Source organism: Mastigoproctus giganteus, chromosome 8 (genome assembly GCF_048544385.1).
Source record: "Mastigoproctus giganteus isolate SK-2022 chromosome 8, ASM4854438v1, whole genome shotgun sequence".
In the NCBI taxonomy this organism is placed as follows: Eukaryota; Metazoa; Arthropoda; class Arachnida; order Uropygi; family Thelyphonidae; genus Mastigoproctus; species Mastigoproctus giganteus.
In genome coordinates this window covers 66,925,565-66,943,489 of record NC_143582.1, presented here as the reverse complement: position 1 = coordinate 66,943,489, position 17,925 = coordinate 66,925,565, and the positions used below count along the sequence as shown (strand labels likewise).

The 17,925-nt window shown below is 36.0% G+C and overlaps 1 protein-coding gene across 1 annotated transcript in view; it reads right to left on the bottom strand.

Moving 5' to 3' along the window:
• The window catches only part of LOC150081591 (calcium-activated potassium channel slowpoke-like), a 409,705-nt gene that overhangs the window by 161,804 nt on the left and 229,976 nt on the right, over positions 1-17,925 (bottom strand). The window contains exons 3-4 of the mRNA XM_090380557.1: positions 15,123-15,219; positions 4,686-4,797 (exon numbers count right to left, since the gene is read on the bottom strand). Of these exons, the coding sequence (XP_090236683.1) occupies positions 4,686-4,797; positions 15,123-15,219 (209 nt within the window). The remainder of the gene's footprint in view (positions 1-4,685; positions 4,798-15,122; positions 15,220-17,925) is intronic.

Below are 17,925 nucleotides of genomic sequence, written 5' to 3'. Positions count from 1 at the left end.
CTGAAAGTTTGATATTTTCTTTGAAACTTTTATAATGCGGAGAGCTTGTATTTGACATTATTTCATGAAGAAAATGTGGAAACGCTCGTCTGAATTCCAATTTTAATTTGGTTTGCGACTATTGACTTTTTGTCTTTAGATCTTTCTTTGAGAAACTTATTAGTTTCAAAATCACAAATAGTTATCATTGACGGCCATTGTGTTGTTCAATATTCGGTTCTTCATATTTGGTTCAATATTCATTTGCTTCTCTTCCTACACTAGATTGCAGCTATGCATCTGACAGTTTCATCTATTTGTGTGACTTTAATTTGCTTAAGAGTTCATTTGCTACTGTTCAGTACAAACAGTACTGAACAGTACATTCAGAACGAACAGTAGCTATTCGTTCTGAATTTGAAGATCTCACCCATTTCTGAGGTTTCTGATTTTAACGCTGCAGTCAAAACTGTCGTCGTTCTTTGCCTATTCGCTTCTTTATTTCGTTTGGAAACTTTTCATTCACTTCCATAAATACATGCATAAATGTTTAACGGCGAGGACACGTTACTGGAAACAGGAGCGCTAACTGAATCTGAGCTATGTGGGGCTTACGGTACTGTAGCATAGCCCCAAAGAAGATCCTTCCCAACATTGTAATTTATTACTTATGACCAATACATTAGGGGGTTTTTTGTTTTTCTTAAATGAGAGTACAGATAATAAACATGATTTAATAAATATATTTTGTATTGTCAAATGAACAATAATGAAAGAATAATTGAATACAATAAGGCTACTGTATAAAAATGAATGGTGCAACCCCAAGAATGGCAAACTTGGCAGCGTTGGGAGAGAAAATGGAATTACTGGCGGGATGATGAGTCACATTGTAACACCTTTCCCTCCTTGAAGAAGGCTTCAAGGGTTGAATGGAGAGCTCGAAGCTTCTCCCAGAGCAGTTCTTTGTAACAAGCGATCACATGGAAACTTTTTATTCACTTCCTTAAATACATGCATAAACATAAATGCATAAATTTAGAGGCGATTGTTTTGTAATTTTTTTTTTTTTTTTTTGGCTGATGCTGCATAAGCTCATACACTTGCATCACATGCCACTACCACTACTACATGAACAACTCTTTTCAACGAGACTCCACAGATGATGACGATAGTCTTCAGTAGAACGCTGCTGTTGTATCTCTACCAGCTCTTTGTTCGTGATTCTAGTCTGCTGAGATGGAGTAACTCCTGCACGTTGTTGATGTCAACTTCGTTAATACTAATTTAAAATAATTTATGTGAAAGAATTTATTTAAAAGTCGTGATAATATTAACGACCAGAAAAAACAAGTCATTCAGAAACATTCACATATGGCAGCGTTGTAAGTTTCCGAAGGGTGGATAAAATCGGTTTATGCAACGGAAAATGGCGCTTTCTGAAGGGTGGTAAAATCAGTTTATGCAACCGAAAATAGCGCCTGGAACACCAAGAGACATGAATCTCTTGGAGTTCCAGTAGATTTGATAACATAATGTATTTTCTAATTGTTCACTCATTCTCTCAAACTAGTAAAAGAATAAAGCTTATATACATCTGTGTTAATAGCTGTTTATTGCCAAAATATGGTCTCTCTTATGCAACCATCTTGGCTGGAAGGGAATACGGAGAAATATAACGTTATTTTCTATTTATTCGTGTTGTTTTTTTTTATTTATTATTGTTTGGCTTTATTACTGTTATTGTTATTGTTTTATTATTTTTACCCTTTTTTTTATCTTATGTGACTCTAGGCTTTTAGCCGTAACATAATGAGATACTTTCATGTACTAAACATTCATGTATACAATAAGGAGTTATTATTTTCAATGACTTACAGATATGTACTAGACGCCATTGACATGGATCAAGGCTGCGTTTTAAGTAGACAAAAACATGTAGATTAAGAAAAACAATATATAGCATAGGCCGAGCAGCAGCCGGAATAGTCACACACGAAGGCACAGTGGTATACTCGTTTGAGTTTAAGTGGTTTTATCTCCCACGTGACTCTAAATGTGGCAATGTATTTGAGATACTACACTAACGACCATACGTGACTACGGACCCTTCATCCTGAGTGCCCGGCACTCAGTAGTTGACCGAGTTGTTTATCTTCTTGCTGGTATGTTATTTGAGTGGCTTTCGATAAGTCGTTCCAATGCGACGTTGTATATCCTTCGAGTTTTTAAATATTTTTAATTATGTTTTAGTTTTCCTAAACATAATGGTGCAATTGCTGTGATACTTTAAACTCGTAACTATTAAAGGCACATTCATTAAGTGAACGGGCAAAATTTAACTAGTCACATATATCCTTATGTCTTTCACGAGATGTTAGCTCTTCGTGTGTGGTGTAATAAACTGCAGATTATAACTAAACATTCCCTTTACAGAACGTCATAATCAATCATCACTGGTGTTGGGGCAGTCGGGAGTACGATGTGTTGTTGCGACGCAGTTGTTGCTTTGGCATATTTGCCTAGCAACTAATATTCGTAATTGCACTTAGCAACAGTGTTTTGAAATAAACACGAATGACCAAGGAATCTATCGGTTATTTAATTTGCCCTCGCGTTTGAATTAGCTGAAAGGAGTTGTTCCTGGAGATAACTTTTGAAATGGAATTTATACACTCCGACCTAAGTTTGGAATCCTGTTTCATTTTTCTTAATTTTCAATTTTATTAAAACCAATTTGGTTTTAATAAAATTTGTTTACCAATTTTTATTTTATATTATCTATAAATATCAAAAACTTAAATATTTAAGAAAGTTCTAGAAAATTCTCGAATATTCCAGTAAGGTGTAGGAGACTCCTGAATATGGTAGAACATTGTAGGAGATTCCTGATGTGGTGGAACGTTGTAGATGATTCTAGAAAGTGAGAGTATTCAAATATTATACAAGATTGTAGATGATTTTAGAATGCTTTGCAATAATAGAAATTGAGAAGTAAGAGCTGTAACTTATAAAAATCGAACACCCGTCATTCAGATGGTATGCTTGGTGTAAGTTTTGTGTGTTTCGTGATAAACATGGCAAGAAATAAGGAACTGAGTGTTGAAAAAAGAAGTGCTATTATAACTCTATATAAAGAAAGTTATTCCATTGAGAAATATTGGCAAAAAACTAGGTGTTTCATTTAAAGGAGCAAACTACTATTCGAGGATTCAAGGAGACTGGCAGTTTAGAGGACGAACTACTATTGGGATGAGTGCGCATAAAACGGAAGCACAAGATAAGACCATAACACTGATTTCCAACTGCAATCGATGACTTACTGCACCTGAAATCCGAGTTGAGTTCAATAGGAACAGAGAAACTCCCTTGTCTACATCCACTTTAAAACCTCGTCTTAAACAAATAGGATTTAATGGTCGTGTAGCCGTCCGAAAATCCTTATTAAAACCAGAAAATTGAAATAAACGGTTTGCTTCGGCTAAGAGCCATTAACGTTGGACAGTTGAAGAGTGTAAAAACGTACGGCGGAGGAATGAATCCAAATTTTTGAAATTTTTGGATTTTAGCGTAGCGTTTATGTGAGACAATCAACTGAAGATAAAAATGGTGCCACATTGTTTAGTCAAGCACTGGTTGTGGTTCGGTCATGATCTGGAGTTGCTTCTGTTTTTCTGGAGTGAGTGACATTGTCAGAATTGAAGGAATTTTAAGAAAAAAAAAGGCTATAAAAACATTCTTGAACACAGCGCGATATCCTTTGTGCTTTGACTTTGTTTAAATTTTATATTACTGCAAGACAATTACCCGAAGCACAACTCTAAGATGGGCGACTCCGTAGCCAGGTGGGAAGGAGTAGCAGTGCGCAGCACACGCTTCTTGATTAGACCGGGGTTCGAGCCCGTCACCACCAAATACGGAGGATGCGGAAAGGTCAAGGAATGACCGCCGCATATCCCGGAGCAATATGGCCTTAGTTGCTAATGCTCCTAAAAACCAAACAAACAAACAAACAACAAACAGCTTCTTGATTAGACCGGGGTTCGAGCCCGTCACCACCAAATACGGAGGATGCGGAAAGGTCAGGGAATGACCACCGCATATCCCTGAGCAATATGGCCTTAGTTGCTAATGCTCCTAAAAACCAAATAACAACAACAACTCTAAGATGTGCAAGAACTTTCCAGTAACTAAACAACAGGAGGGGATATTGCAAATTATGACGTGGCCACCCCAATCTCCTTACTAAAAATGAAACCCAGCGAAACCCAGCCCTTAAAATGAAACCTAGCAGAGCTTTCATGGGATTCTAGACCATCAAGTCTGCCGATTTTCATAAATTTTTTGAAAAACCTTGCAGACCGCTTGGAATAATGTTAGTGAAGACACACTATCATAATAATTACTTGTCACAATGTGTGTTTTATATTAAACCTTTCATTGTCATAGTTAATTTGAAAAAAATTAACGAACACTGTTGTCATAGTGTGATTCCAAACTTTTAGGCGGGAGTGTACGTAAATGGTTTACTTTAAAACTGTGTACAATTCTAATCATAAAACAGATTGTCCAGAATTAAAAATGAAAAAAAAAAAAAATGAAAAAAATGAAACTTAAAACAAAAACCAAGGAGTCTAAACCTTTTGCACATGCGTGTATTAGTGTTATGAAAAGTACAGTATTTAATGAAAATACTCATTACTTACCTATCCACGTCCTGTCGAGGTAGATAGACAAGAAGGACGGGGGAATGGTGAAGTAGTCGACAAAAGAATGCAACTCCAGCATGAACCACAATTTGTCACTAGCTGCTATAAACTAAGAAAAAAAAATAAAAAGAGTTTATACATAAATATAATGTACCGCTTACTGATGACTAGCATTGTGCAATATACTGTAGTACCTAAAAGCATTTGGTGCGTTACAGTTTACTGTAATGGCTTCTGTATTTTCAAGTGAACACGCATGTAATATTCTTGTAATCACCGACCAAACGGAGTGGGGTCAAAACCTTGAAAAAATAAATTTCAGCCTTATATAGAGTTTTTCCCCCGAGTATTGTTTTGCCATCCTTTCTCTATGTATGTTGCACAACCTCCGTTTCCCTTCCATTAGGTTATTTCTTTTCTAGATTCTTTTCAATTTGTGAGAACTTTAGTCCAGTGAAGGTGACATATCGTCTCACTGGTTTTCCTGAGGTTTTTCACTTCTGAAATTTTTCTTCCAGACCGTTTTATGATTTAAGTGAACATGATTGGTATTATCATGCGTGCAGACTGACTAAAGAAGGTATGTGGCTACAGCCGCGTACCTTAGCACTTCAGTAATGCCTGATGCATTCTTAAAGCTGTTTTAAATTTAATTTGATATTTTTATTGTTAGTTAAAAGAATCAGATTAAAGATTAGAATGCTATATTTTGAACATTAGTGTAATCCGAAAATAGGAAAGACAAGAAAACATAATCATGAAAGAATTATATTTGGTGTATTGCAAAAGAACCAAAAACGCTTTTCGAAGTACTGTAGCAAGTTTCGAGACATTTACACTGTACTGGTGTAGGAGAAAACGGGATATAGGTCATTAAAACCATGTGTCAAGCGACAACGTAAGGAAACAGCGTTTTAAAATGGAGAAGTTTAACCTAGTCATGGGAACTTATATAGCTCAAAACAAAGAAAGCAAGAGAAGGATTATTTGTAAGGGGCGAATAAAAGTTTTTTTTTCAGGTTGTGCTAGTATTTTTTTTCCATGTAGTGCTATAGCAAAGAAAAATTAAATAGGCAAACGCTGATTTGTACAGGGCGAGGCAGAAAGACGTGCGATTTTAAAACGTCAGTAATTAAATAAAGAATTTGTATTTGCTAAATTAGGAATGCATGTTTACTGAAAACAATTAATGCATTAATTGTTTTCAGTAAACTTTTTAATTGTTTCTGCTTTCGATTATGCAAAATTAATGAGATATTTTTAAATAAACTTCATCGCTTGTGAAGGAGTAGTTTTTGGATTTTGATGTCCGTAAAAAAAAGATATAAATAAAATGAGAAATTTTATTGCTCCGAGTGATTTCTTTACAGCCAATTCCCGAAAGATTTCGTTGCCTCAGCAGCTAAAAAAAGAGAGAAAGGAAGACATGATGGGGAAATATCCATTTTCCTTGTTTATGACTGAGGAAACGTTGACTAAAAGTGACATGTGCGGTGCTGCTAGTAATGACGAACGATGGCTGAAATAGCTACCTGTGGTCTCAATGCGTTCGCTGCGAATCTAACGCAACATGTCTGTAACGTAATCTTTCCGCAAATGATGATGTGTCTTATCTTAACGAAGCAAACTTTGTTCAGTATCCCGTTGTACCATAAATAATAAATTATAATAAAAAGATAGATAGATAGATAGGAAGAAAGAAAAGTAATTTTAATTCAGTTATTATTTTTAGTAGATCTCAAAAAATTCCTCAGAGCCGTTTTGGCGAGGGAATGATTCAGCCAGTGTGAATATTGAAAAGTTTCATTCTTATGGCATAACCCCTTTAGTAGAAAAATAAACTTGAGAAGAAATAAAATATAAAGTGGAGGTTAATATTCAATTGCATTGTTATGAAAGCATAACACGATGTTAGCAGATTCTTTTAAATTGTGGAAACAAGAAACCAAAGTCTTTCTCCACCTAACTTAGAGTTTGGTTTCTGTATGGTTTTAGACGCATCAACAATTTAGGCCATATTGCGCCGTATATATTATGTCTGTAAAGTGCGTGTGTTCTATGGTCGATTTGCTATTTGCTGGACGGAGTTTCCGGGAGAAAACACTACGCTACCCTCACCTGAAATCGACAAACTCAACCCCTTTGTGAAAAAAGGCCCATAAAAATCCCTCGCGTCATTATTGACGCGAGAAATTCGAACTTAGGTCTTTTCCTGCAGGTGTGGAGAGGACAGTGATTATACCAACCGTGCTACCCACGAGGGAACTTTAGTCTATTTTTGTATGAAGGTAGTGTGTTTACCGTTTTATTGAAATGTTTCTTGTATATCTTCCACTTTTTTTGTTTAAATATCATACTAATTGTTCTAAAATTAAGAAAATAGTATGTTTTTATTATTACTTTAGTAGCACATTAATAGTTATTTTATCAGTATAATTTTAATGGAAAGTTAAAGTATTCAGAGCAATAATTAAAAGCATATGAATTAAAAAACGATTAAAATGATTGGTTTTAATATTTTGGTTGGTTTCATATTTTCGCACATTTTCAGTTAATAATGCATACACAGGATGGCCCTAATATAAGCACAGTAAAGTGGAGGTTCATGTACCAAAAGAATGAAAAATTTTATATTAACACAATTCGGGAAATGCTTTCTAAAGAACCGCTATTCGAATATTTTCTCCGCAACAGTATGATAGTAAAACTAAGTTTCAAAATTATGATAATCACCGATGAGGCTTCAAAATTTCTCGTATCTCATGTTAGGACAGGTTCGAATGAAATGAGAGTTGAAAGTAAAGATATGAATAATTAATTCTCTATTATCCCTACTACACTGCTCAATAAAATTAACAGAAAAAAATGTTTTTCATGAATATTTTATTGTGAACAGTGTCGCCGAAGGTGAATATTTGATGTAATAGGCATACAGGTCACCTCCTGGCATGTAAAATTTCGAGTATCCAATAGAAATCGATCTACCACCTTACAGAGCCGCACATTATGCAAATATTCATGCTTATAAAAACAAGGGTCGTGACCACATTACTTCATTCCCGTTTTCTGGCTTGCTCATTGGGACAGCGATATCTCCAGTACTTAGGATGGCAAGTCATCATTGTTTATATGATTTTTTTGAGATGGTGGGCCGTCGCAGGCGAAGATGGCACATTGACTTAATATGTCACACAGTGTAGTCTCAGCACTATGGAAGCAGTTTTAGCAGACAGGGACCATTACAAGAAGAGTGGCCAAGGCCGCCCGAGGACTACGTCCACCAGAACAGACCGCTATCTGGCTCTAACAGAAAGACGACTATATGATGTCCTGTCATCAACTGTCTCTTGAGGTTGCTGCGGCCACGGATGAAACATTTCCGATTGGACTGTGTTAAGAAGGCCTAATTCCAGTAGTCTCTACGCAAGGAAACCAGTGGTTTGTATCCCATTAAGTTAATACAGGTCACCTCCTGGTGTTGAGGATGGGTTCCCCTTTGCTGCTGCTGCTGCCTGGTTAAGATACCATATACAAACCACATGTGGTATTATTATTATTTTATTATTATTATTATTATCTGTTTATTGCTCTGCTCAAGAGCCACCCCCTGGACTAGGGGACGGGGACTAGGTAAGCTAGGGGACGGTGATATTTACATTCAAAGGTTAAGACAGGGACATGTGTTTGGGGTTACATGGAGCACATGTATGCTTAACCCGAAAGGTACAATATTTACAGAGCTTTTTATTTACATGCTTAAGGATTGTGGAATACCGAAGTATCCCAAATTAAGAAAGGTATTATTTTATCTAAAAGTGCTGAACAATAACAGGAAATACGAGTATATGCACAAAAATATCAAGCATTTCTTTGGTTGAGGCAGTCCACATTTTCCTTCTGGTAGTGTTCCTGTAAGTCACAACAGTAGATTTGTGTAGGTGTCCATTAGCTTCTGGTGTCTGTATGTGTGCTGCTGGCAGAATTTATCAAGATCGATTGATAGATTGTTAACATCAAACATGCATGTCAGGCCTTTGAGGTTATTGAAACTGGTTCTAAATGGGAGCCCTGAGTCCACTTTATTTCTTCCAGCACTTCGGGGAGTTTTTATCAGATTAGTGATGTCAGGGGTGTCGGGTCGTCCTGTGATTAGTCTGGCCCGTGCAAGAAGGTTAACTGCCACAATCTGTTGTTTCCATGGGGTGACTTCGAAATTAATGTACAGTCGGGTCCTAGAAAGAGTGTATTCGTTGCCAGTGCACCGATTGAGTCATTTTAGGAGGCAGTATTCCAGGCCGAGAAGCTTGTTGAAGTATGTTGTAGGGACATAGGGGTAATAAATTCAAATTGTGGAAGGTGGTCGCGGATAGATGTGCGTAAATTTGTCTTTAACTACCGGCTAGTTGATTGTTGGAACAAACTTCCGTCTGGTCTTGTAGAAGTAGCTACTTTTAAAAAATTCGACGATTCGAAAAAATTAGACCATTGGTTGTCAATGTTTTTTTTAGAGTGGGTCGGTTTTTGTTAGTTTTATCCAGGAATTTCGGCTAATGGGTCAGTATTCGAATTCAAACAATTTTTTTTTATCTGTACATTTAACAATCCTTATATTATGATATTAATGGAATTTGTACAGATTACATACATATATGCATTATAATAATTTTATATCTATAAAATAAAAAAACAAAGACTTTTTAGTTTTGTAAAAAAAATTAATCTTTCTCAAGTAGATTACCAAAATGTTCTCGCGAGTTACCTGATGCACGAGGCATAGGTTGAAGACCACCGAACTAGACAAACTGTTAGAGGGAATGGACAGGTGATATGGGCAATTTTTTTTTGCTCATGCTGTAAAATCTTGCTTTCTTGCATTACCCTAATAATACTAATACTTTTCTTAGGTACACGTTCCATGTATACGCAATATACGTACAGCTTCTTTCGTCACTGAGAGGTATAGACGTGCTTAGATATATCGAGCCCTGCAAATCAGGGAGCTATATAAACCTTCTAAGTATTTTTTCAGCATTCTGTTCTTTTTTCTACTGGAGTCGTGCTAACTAGTATCTGCATCTAATGTGATTATCAGTGTCTTTGACGGTGGCAACTCGTTGTCGTGTGAATAATCCAGATATATTTTTTTACATTTGCGGTAATGGTGTTACGGCGAAACAAAGGCAGGCTATAACATCATGATGAGGAGGACTTGCTATGGTGGAAATGTGGTAAAAAGAAACCCAAGACATATGCCACTCTCAAGGTGTGCAGGGAACCTCGGGATCATATTAATGACTGTTACTTTTATTTCCTAAATATAGGAACGTAACGCGAAGAACAAGCAAAGCACCGTGTACCCGAACAACATTACTTCAGCTTTAAGGCCAATATCCCATGGATTTGAACTACCGGTGTACCATCTCCACCAATTATTCCTGAGCATACGCCATCAGATCTTGAATTTGACATTTGAAATCTAGAGGATGATATAAACTATTGTAACAAAGAAACTCACAAGTCTGAACGACGGCTGTTTGTACAAAGTGAACTCGACGATCTCGTGAGAGATTTAAATCTACCCAAAGGGGTCTACAGAGATTTTAGGGTCAAAACTGGTGGTGCCAGGAACAGTTTTTTAATGGTATAGACATCTTGAAAAAGAATTGATTACTTATTTTTCCAAAGTAGAGTTAATGATATATTATATTGAACAACATTCTTACGTTACCTTTTGGAATTTTCTGTCGGCCAACAGAGTGGAGGCTGTTTACTGACTCATCGATGCAAATGCTCAAAGTTCTCTTTCATAATGGAGACAAGTATGAAATCCACTCCTGTAGCCCATTTAACATGCTAAAAAGAAACCTACCAAAATGTTAAGCTACTTTTGGGAAAAAAAATCAGTATAAGGATTATAGCTGGCTAGTGTAACTAAGTTGACTTGTTTTCTGTGCGAGTCGGAAAGTCGAGCAAGAAGTGAACATTGGGAAAGGAAAGTGTGGCGACCAAGAGAGTCTCTGATATCAGTTTCAAAGAAAATTAAAAACTAGCTACTAGTAGTTGGACACAAAGTACTATTACCCCTTCTGCATATAAAGCTAGGTTTAATGAAACAGTTCGTTTAAGCCTGAATAAAGTAGGAAATTGTTTCAAATATGTTTATACTAAATTCCCATCACTTACCCACAAAAAAAAATTAAAGCAGGAATTTTTGTTGGACTTGAAAAACACAAGCTGTTGCTAGAATCCCTGTTTGAAGAATCCATGAAACAAACTGAAAGACACGCTTGGATTAGTTTTAAAAATATAGAATGCAATTTTTTTGGGAAACAATAAACATCCAGGTTATGAGACGATCGTGAGTGATATGCTGGAGATATTCAGAAAACTAGACTGCAATATGAGTCTGCAATACTAGGCTGCAATATAGGTATGCTTCTTGCACTCTCATCTCAACTATTTCCGAGAAAATTTAGGAGTTTAATTGAAGAGTAGGGGGGAAAATTCCTTTAGGATTCCATTACCCATGTAAATAAGCGACACGATAACACAGCTCCAATCTATAGGAACTTACCCTAAATCCAAGGGTGCTTTCATTATTATAGCTAATGGTTTGATTACCTCTTTTGCTGCTTCTTTTAATATAATTGAAAGATTCCATCAGCCCCAGGTACTTTGCTGCCATTTATCTGCAACGATTTCTTAGTTTCCTTTCAATTTTCATAAAGGCAGTTAGATTTGGATGTTACGAGCTTGTTAAGATACGGAATTGGTTCATTTTTCTAGAAAGCAACTATTATTATTATTATTTTATTTTTTTTGCTTAAAACTGAAATTTTGTTTCTGCTCCATAAGTTGACGTTTACGTTTCTTAGTAATACAAGTAGTACCAATGAATTTTAATTTTTACATGTTTTGCGAATTTATTTACTTTTTCAGGTAATATTAGGTTTGATCAATCTTTTTTATGGTTTCTAAAGTGTCCAATATTACGAAATGTGGATTGAATTATTGGCTGATTTTGTAAAAGTAGTGTTATGTCATTCTCTCCACCTATCTATATTCATTATCTTCCCTTTGTTGCTACTTTCGCTACTTACAAAGGGTACTAGGAAAGTTTTGCAATATGACACAACAATGAATCACAGGAAGCTGCTTGTTGCTGCATGTTGAGACATGTTCATACGTGCATAGTAGCCGCCGCGCCAAGTCGATGGGCTCAGTTATTCATTAGTAGTGAGAGTGTAAAGTGCTTGCGATGGCATCGTGGTCACGAAATGAGATAAGGACAGTTTTGCGGTATAATTTCGTGCGTGGTTTAACCATAGACCAGTGCTTAGAAGAAATGACTCTTGCACTAGATGATGATTGTCCACATCATACAACGATATTCAGGTGGTATAGAGAATTCCAAAGGGGAAATTTCACTCTGGAGGATTCTGAGAGGCCGGGAAGGCCACGAACGTCAGTTACGGAGGAAAACGTTACTGCTGTGAGGAAAATGCTTGACGAAAACAGGCGAGTGACCTACCAACAGATAGAGGATACTTTGGGCCTAAATGCACCAGCAATTCGTTCGATTCTGCAAGATCATTTGCACGTGAAGAAACTTTGTTCTCTCTGGGTGCCGCATCAACTGACTGAAGAGCAGATGACACGACGTGTGACTTGGTGCCGGGAGATGTTAAAAAAGTTTGATAAGGGACAATCTCGGTATGTGAACAACATCGTGACAGGTGACGAGACTTGGCTGTACTATTACGATCTGCCGACCAAGGCTCAAAACAAAGTTTGGGTCTTTGATGATGACGACACACCCGTAATTGTCAGAAAATCCAGATCTGTAAAGAAGAAAATGATAGCTGTATTTTTCAAATCGAGTGGAATTGTGGAACGTGTCGTTTTGGACACGCAGAAGACAGTCACAGCTAAGTGGTATACTGAACAATGCCTGCCTAAAGTCATTGGATCTATGAAGAACCTGCGGCCAAAGTCAAGAATGGACACCTGGTACCTCCATCACGATAATGCTGCAGCTCACCGCGCCAAAGCCTGCACAGAATATTTGACCACGACAGGACTGAAACTTCTCGAGCACCCTCCCTACAGTCCATACCTTGCTCCCTGTGACTTTGCACTGTTCCCGCATGTGAAAATGAAGCTAAAAGGGAGGCGGTTTTCCAGTGATGAGGACCTTCTACGGGCTTGGGACAACGAGTGTGCTTTACTCCCTAGTGAAACTTGGCAGAACTGGTTTAAAGATTGGTTTCGGAGGATGGAGAGGTGTATTGAATGTAGAGGAAATTACTTTGAAAAAATTAAATAAACAAAGCTGTATTGCAAAACTTTCCTAGTACCCTTTGTATTTTCACTGTGTATTAAATCACATGATAGTGTGATTTACAAAAAAATTTAGCCTCAAAGCTGAATTTTTTCGTAAATTTCTCTAAATTTTCTTTTGTGTCTCTGTACAGTATAAGATTATTTACATATATGAATAACGACAAAAGAAAGCTATTTTTTTTTTCCATCTTTGGTAGTGTGTTGAGTGAAGGGGTCAGTTGAAACATCATTGTAACTGTGAAAGTATACGTGCAGCACCGATTTCTTAGTGGCATTTTATGAATATTTATTTGTAACGTGTTTCTTGACAGTTTATTTCATCTTATAGGGATAATAAAACTTAAGATAAACTTTAAATAAGCAAACATTTTGCCACCAATACTTTAAAACGATGCTAAAAGGCGATCAGTGTCTTTTGCTGCTTACGTTTCGAAGCCCAGACATTTCGAATATCCGAATGGACTTAACTGAAGGCACGTTATCAACGACGAAACTCATTCTCGTAAACCATTTTGATACATAATAAAAATATTTTTGCTATTTGGTGACTCTGAAAACTTTTGCTGCTGTTTAAGACTACACACAAATGCAGGAAGCATAGCCACTAAATGCGCTCAGGGCAAGCCATTATAAGTATTTTTAAGCAAACTGGTAGCATATTCAAGTTGCAGGTTCTATATTACTTACTGTAGTGAATGGGCATCGGGAAATGGGATGAAAAAAGTGCATTTCATCTTTCTTCTAGTGGGGTTACATTAATGCTGAGAGTACGTCCTATTAATAGCAGAATGTAGGCTGGACTACTGTGGTAAAACTTTATTTGAAGGTTCTAAGTATGTATAGGCAGCATTAGCTTTAATATTGTTGTCGAATAAATGACAGCTATCATTTCTCTCTCATTGGTAAAGAAAAGCAGTTCATTGAGAAGGAAGGCATTGCCGAAAGCAGCTATTTACGAACTGGTCTATTAATCGTGCAGGTAATTCCATAAGTAGGGCTTTATTGACCATTTGCTCAAATTGAAGAATTAATGGAACAGAGAATTTTGTTGCATCTGCAAATTTTTGCACATTAGCTGTTGAACTGAAATGGAAGGTTTTAAGACCTCACTTCATAGTTTTCTACATTTTGGCTGGCTATTCATCACGGTTAAGTGTCATCTTTTCTAAAGAAATAGACGATAACGTTTTCCTGAACACTTTTTATTCTATTAATATTTTCCTTAGTACTTTCCGATCAACGCCATGCTTTAACCTGGTTCATTTTGTATTAATTTTCTTGAATGACCTATGCCCTCGTCTAAATTGCGACGAAGTCATTTCGAGGATAATGTCTTCTTAATGACATCAAGATTATAGAGAGAATTTACCGTTTATCACCACTGAAGCCATTTTTTCTGTTGGTTATGATAAAGTATTAGCATCGTATATCACAACTTTAAATTAAACTAAACGTTTAATTTAAAATTTAATTATAATAAGTACTGCACATAATTTGGTTAAGAATAACTGATGTAAACTGCAATTTCGGAAACTCTTCTGTTATTAATTATGTGAACAGTTCCAAATGGAGTAACTCATTAATGAAATGAAATATAATTAAATTAATTAGTAATTCATATGTAAGTTTTAATAAATTAAAAATTAAATACAGCTAAATATAATATAGATCTTTTAGTGTAGTTTAGTAAAAGATTTGTGTTATATAGAATAAGGAGTATGCCCATTATTGCCGACACCCGCGCTTTTTCTCTCTATTCCTCTAGAACATCCTCGTTCGGGAAATGTGATGTCGTTTCATTACCAGCCTGTTATCGGATATGCAGTTTGACACCTTAAGTGTTTAATTGGCAATATGTAGAAAAGAAATAATTCGGCAATGTCTGTGTTGAATTTTGGATTTGAGAGTGAGTGGTATATAGAGTTAGTGTAGCCTGCTGGATTGAAGAGAATGATTGCATCTGGCATTTAAAACAGGCTTTATGAAAAATAATTGTGCAAGCTGTGCTTTAATTTTCGAAAGCACCATATCGTTACATATATAAACTTTTCTTAGATAAGTTATTTTCTTGACTCATGTGTAAATACTTACCCTAATGAAAAAATAGACCATAAAAAATATATTTAGTGCTAAGTCTATCTGCTGAGTAGTATTGGTCGACCAGTTCTGGCACATCTCCACTCCATCCCTGGCAAGAAAAATAAAAAAGGAAATAAAAAGAGGAGTATATTTATATTTGAAAATTATATGGGATAAGTTTCATTTTAATTAAAAATTCTGTGTTTTTAGCAAAAATTACTCACTATAAAGCATTCAATGCATAATGAGTCATTATATGTCTACAATGAAATAATCAGGACTTTTTACTGATAGATGAGAAATTTAATCATGAATATTTAAATTAAAAAAAGACTATGTATTTACTTTTTGTTGTCATTGCAGTGGTAAACTTAGCTGCTACACTCCCAGAATTAGAGCGTGAAACTCTTTCCTCACAATAGTTTACAGTACATTCGGTAGAGGGCCTGGTGGTAACACTATTTATTCTGATTAGTTAAGGTGTTCTGTCCATAGAGGACTCTCGCATGTAAGCGGTGTAATGCAATAAAACACCACCTCTTTTTTTTTTTTTTGAATCTGCCTTTTCGGCTGTGAAAATTAATCCCACTCTTTATGGAAAAAATTGGCGAGACGGCGATCAGACGCATACGAGCAAGTTTTATTACTTTTATTTTATTTTTCCCTTCCTGTCTCAAGTAACAGTTGTTGTGATTACTTATGCAGTCGTTACCATATTCTTCCCGACCAAATGTTCCTTAATCCGGGAGATTAATTTACTTAATTTTCTGAACGCTGCTGCTTTGGTGGGTTTGCGAATCCTTGCGTTGCGTATCGACGAAAATGACCTCTGTGATTACTCCTCTCTCACATTCTCTTCGAAATATTAAGAGAGAGCAAAACCAGAAAGGCTTAGAATTAGGAATTTACACGTGTCACGGAACCACACACGAATTTCCGTGCTCAAGAACTTATTAATAGGTAAGTGCAAGCCCATTATACCTCGTGGCGCTCCATAACACTAAACAGTTTCGTTGGCGGTTCCCATAGCAACTCATTTGTGTCAATCAATAATCGACTTTCTCCATTAATTACGCGGAGATTGCAGTATTTAACAAAACTGATTAAAATGTGTTGTTAATTATCATAATGTTCATTTTTCAGGTCGCTTATTAGCCAATCAGAGGTCACTATTAGGAAATTGTGTGAAATCTTACAAAGAGGACAAGTGTTGAACTATCAATACTTGTCCTCTTTGTTCAGTGTCAAGACATAGTGGAGATACACAGTTCAGTTTAAGAACACTGGAGATACTCAAAGCGTTTTAATCCCTAAATACTGTGTTTATAAAGATAAATATAGCAACTATGAGAATTTTCTTATGTATTTTTCTCAATTTATAAATCGCGCCCATTAATAAATACAGTACCTCTGAAATATTTGCACTAAAGTTATTTTGTTTCGCACTCACAGGTCCTGAAGAGGACCTTTTTTGATAAGTTACAAGAGATCGCCCACAACTTTACTTTCCTAGACAAAAAAACAAAACAAAAACCCTTTCATTTCATTGATGCATATCATGTATGCTTAGAAATGTTTCTTTCAGCAGCGAGTTTTCAATAGTGTGCGGATTTAGTTGAAAAACTGTTGTTGAATTTGTTGGTGTGTCAGCAACTTGAGGCTATAATGCACGGCCGAAAAGCGCAGGATCGCCTTTCCGGTATATGTAAAATTATACTAATATACCTTTACATATAATAGGTAAAGGTATATAATTACCTGAGACCCGAGAAGAGAATTTATATCCCAAAAATGGGGCATGAATTCTCTTCTCAGTTCTGAAATAGTGGCGTCATTATTGTTAATCGGATTTAAAATAATAAATACCGTGATGGGATGCTTTCTTATTTATTTATTTATTTATTTATATATACACATTTCTCACCCACAGGACACACAGACCTAAATAAAGGTGAGAAGGCTAAGAGTTACAGAAAATACAAAACAGTAATAATCAATACACAACTAGAATTAAAATATATAGAAATTTTACATTAAGAAAACAGAGTAAGGAGCAAATTCTTATAGATAGATGGATTAAGTGTAAAATCAATATTGTAATTATTCAATACCTGAAGGAAACGAAACAGAGGACTACCAAGTAAGTGATGAGTACGAGGAACAGGCAGTGAGAAATTAATTTTATAACGAGAATTCAAACAGGGTATAGTGAAAGGTATTTGTTCAAGAAGAGATGGAGAATCGATAACAGAGTTCATGATATTGTAGACAAAAAGAGACCCATGGAGTTGTCGTCTAGAGTAAAGTTTAATATCATCTGCATAGAGTTGCCACTCAACATTAACCAACTGAAATAAGATTGACAGATCATTAGTATAAATTGATGAATATAGTTTATAGTTTACAATTTATAAGCAGTGAATCAAGCAATGCACTTCGTATTATAAAGTGTTTAAGGGCAAAGGCATCATGCTACGAGGTAGAATGACTGTCATGTAGGTTCACAATATCTTATATTGTGAATGCCTTCACAACAATTTGCCATGGTATTGTACTACCTCGAATAAATAACACTTCACCAGTGGAGAAGACTATTGTTATTTATTCTCGGCGGATACCACACCCAGAAGGCACCGTTTTGAAATATGGTATGGGATAAAGTTCTCGGTTATCTTCATACTAATCCCTATTAGACTTAGAAAAGAGATAAAGATGTAGGAAGGTGATAGTAGGAGAGGTAGAGGAAGGAAATGCCGTAGAAGGAAGAAAGGGACAGTTGCTCCTTCAACTCACACTCAAATATTCCTCGAATAGG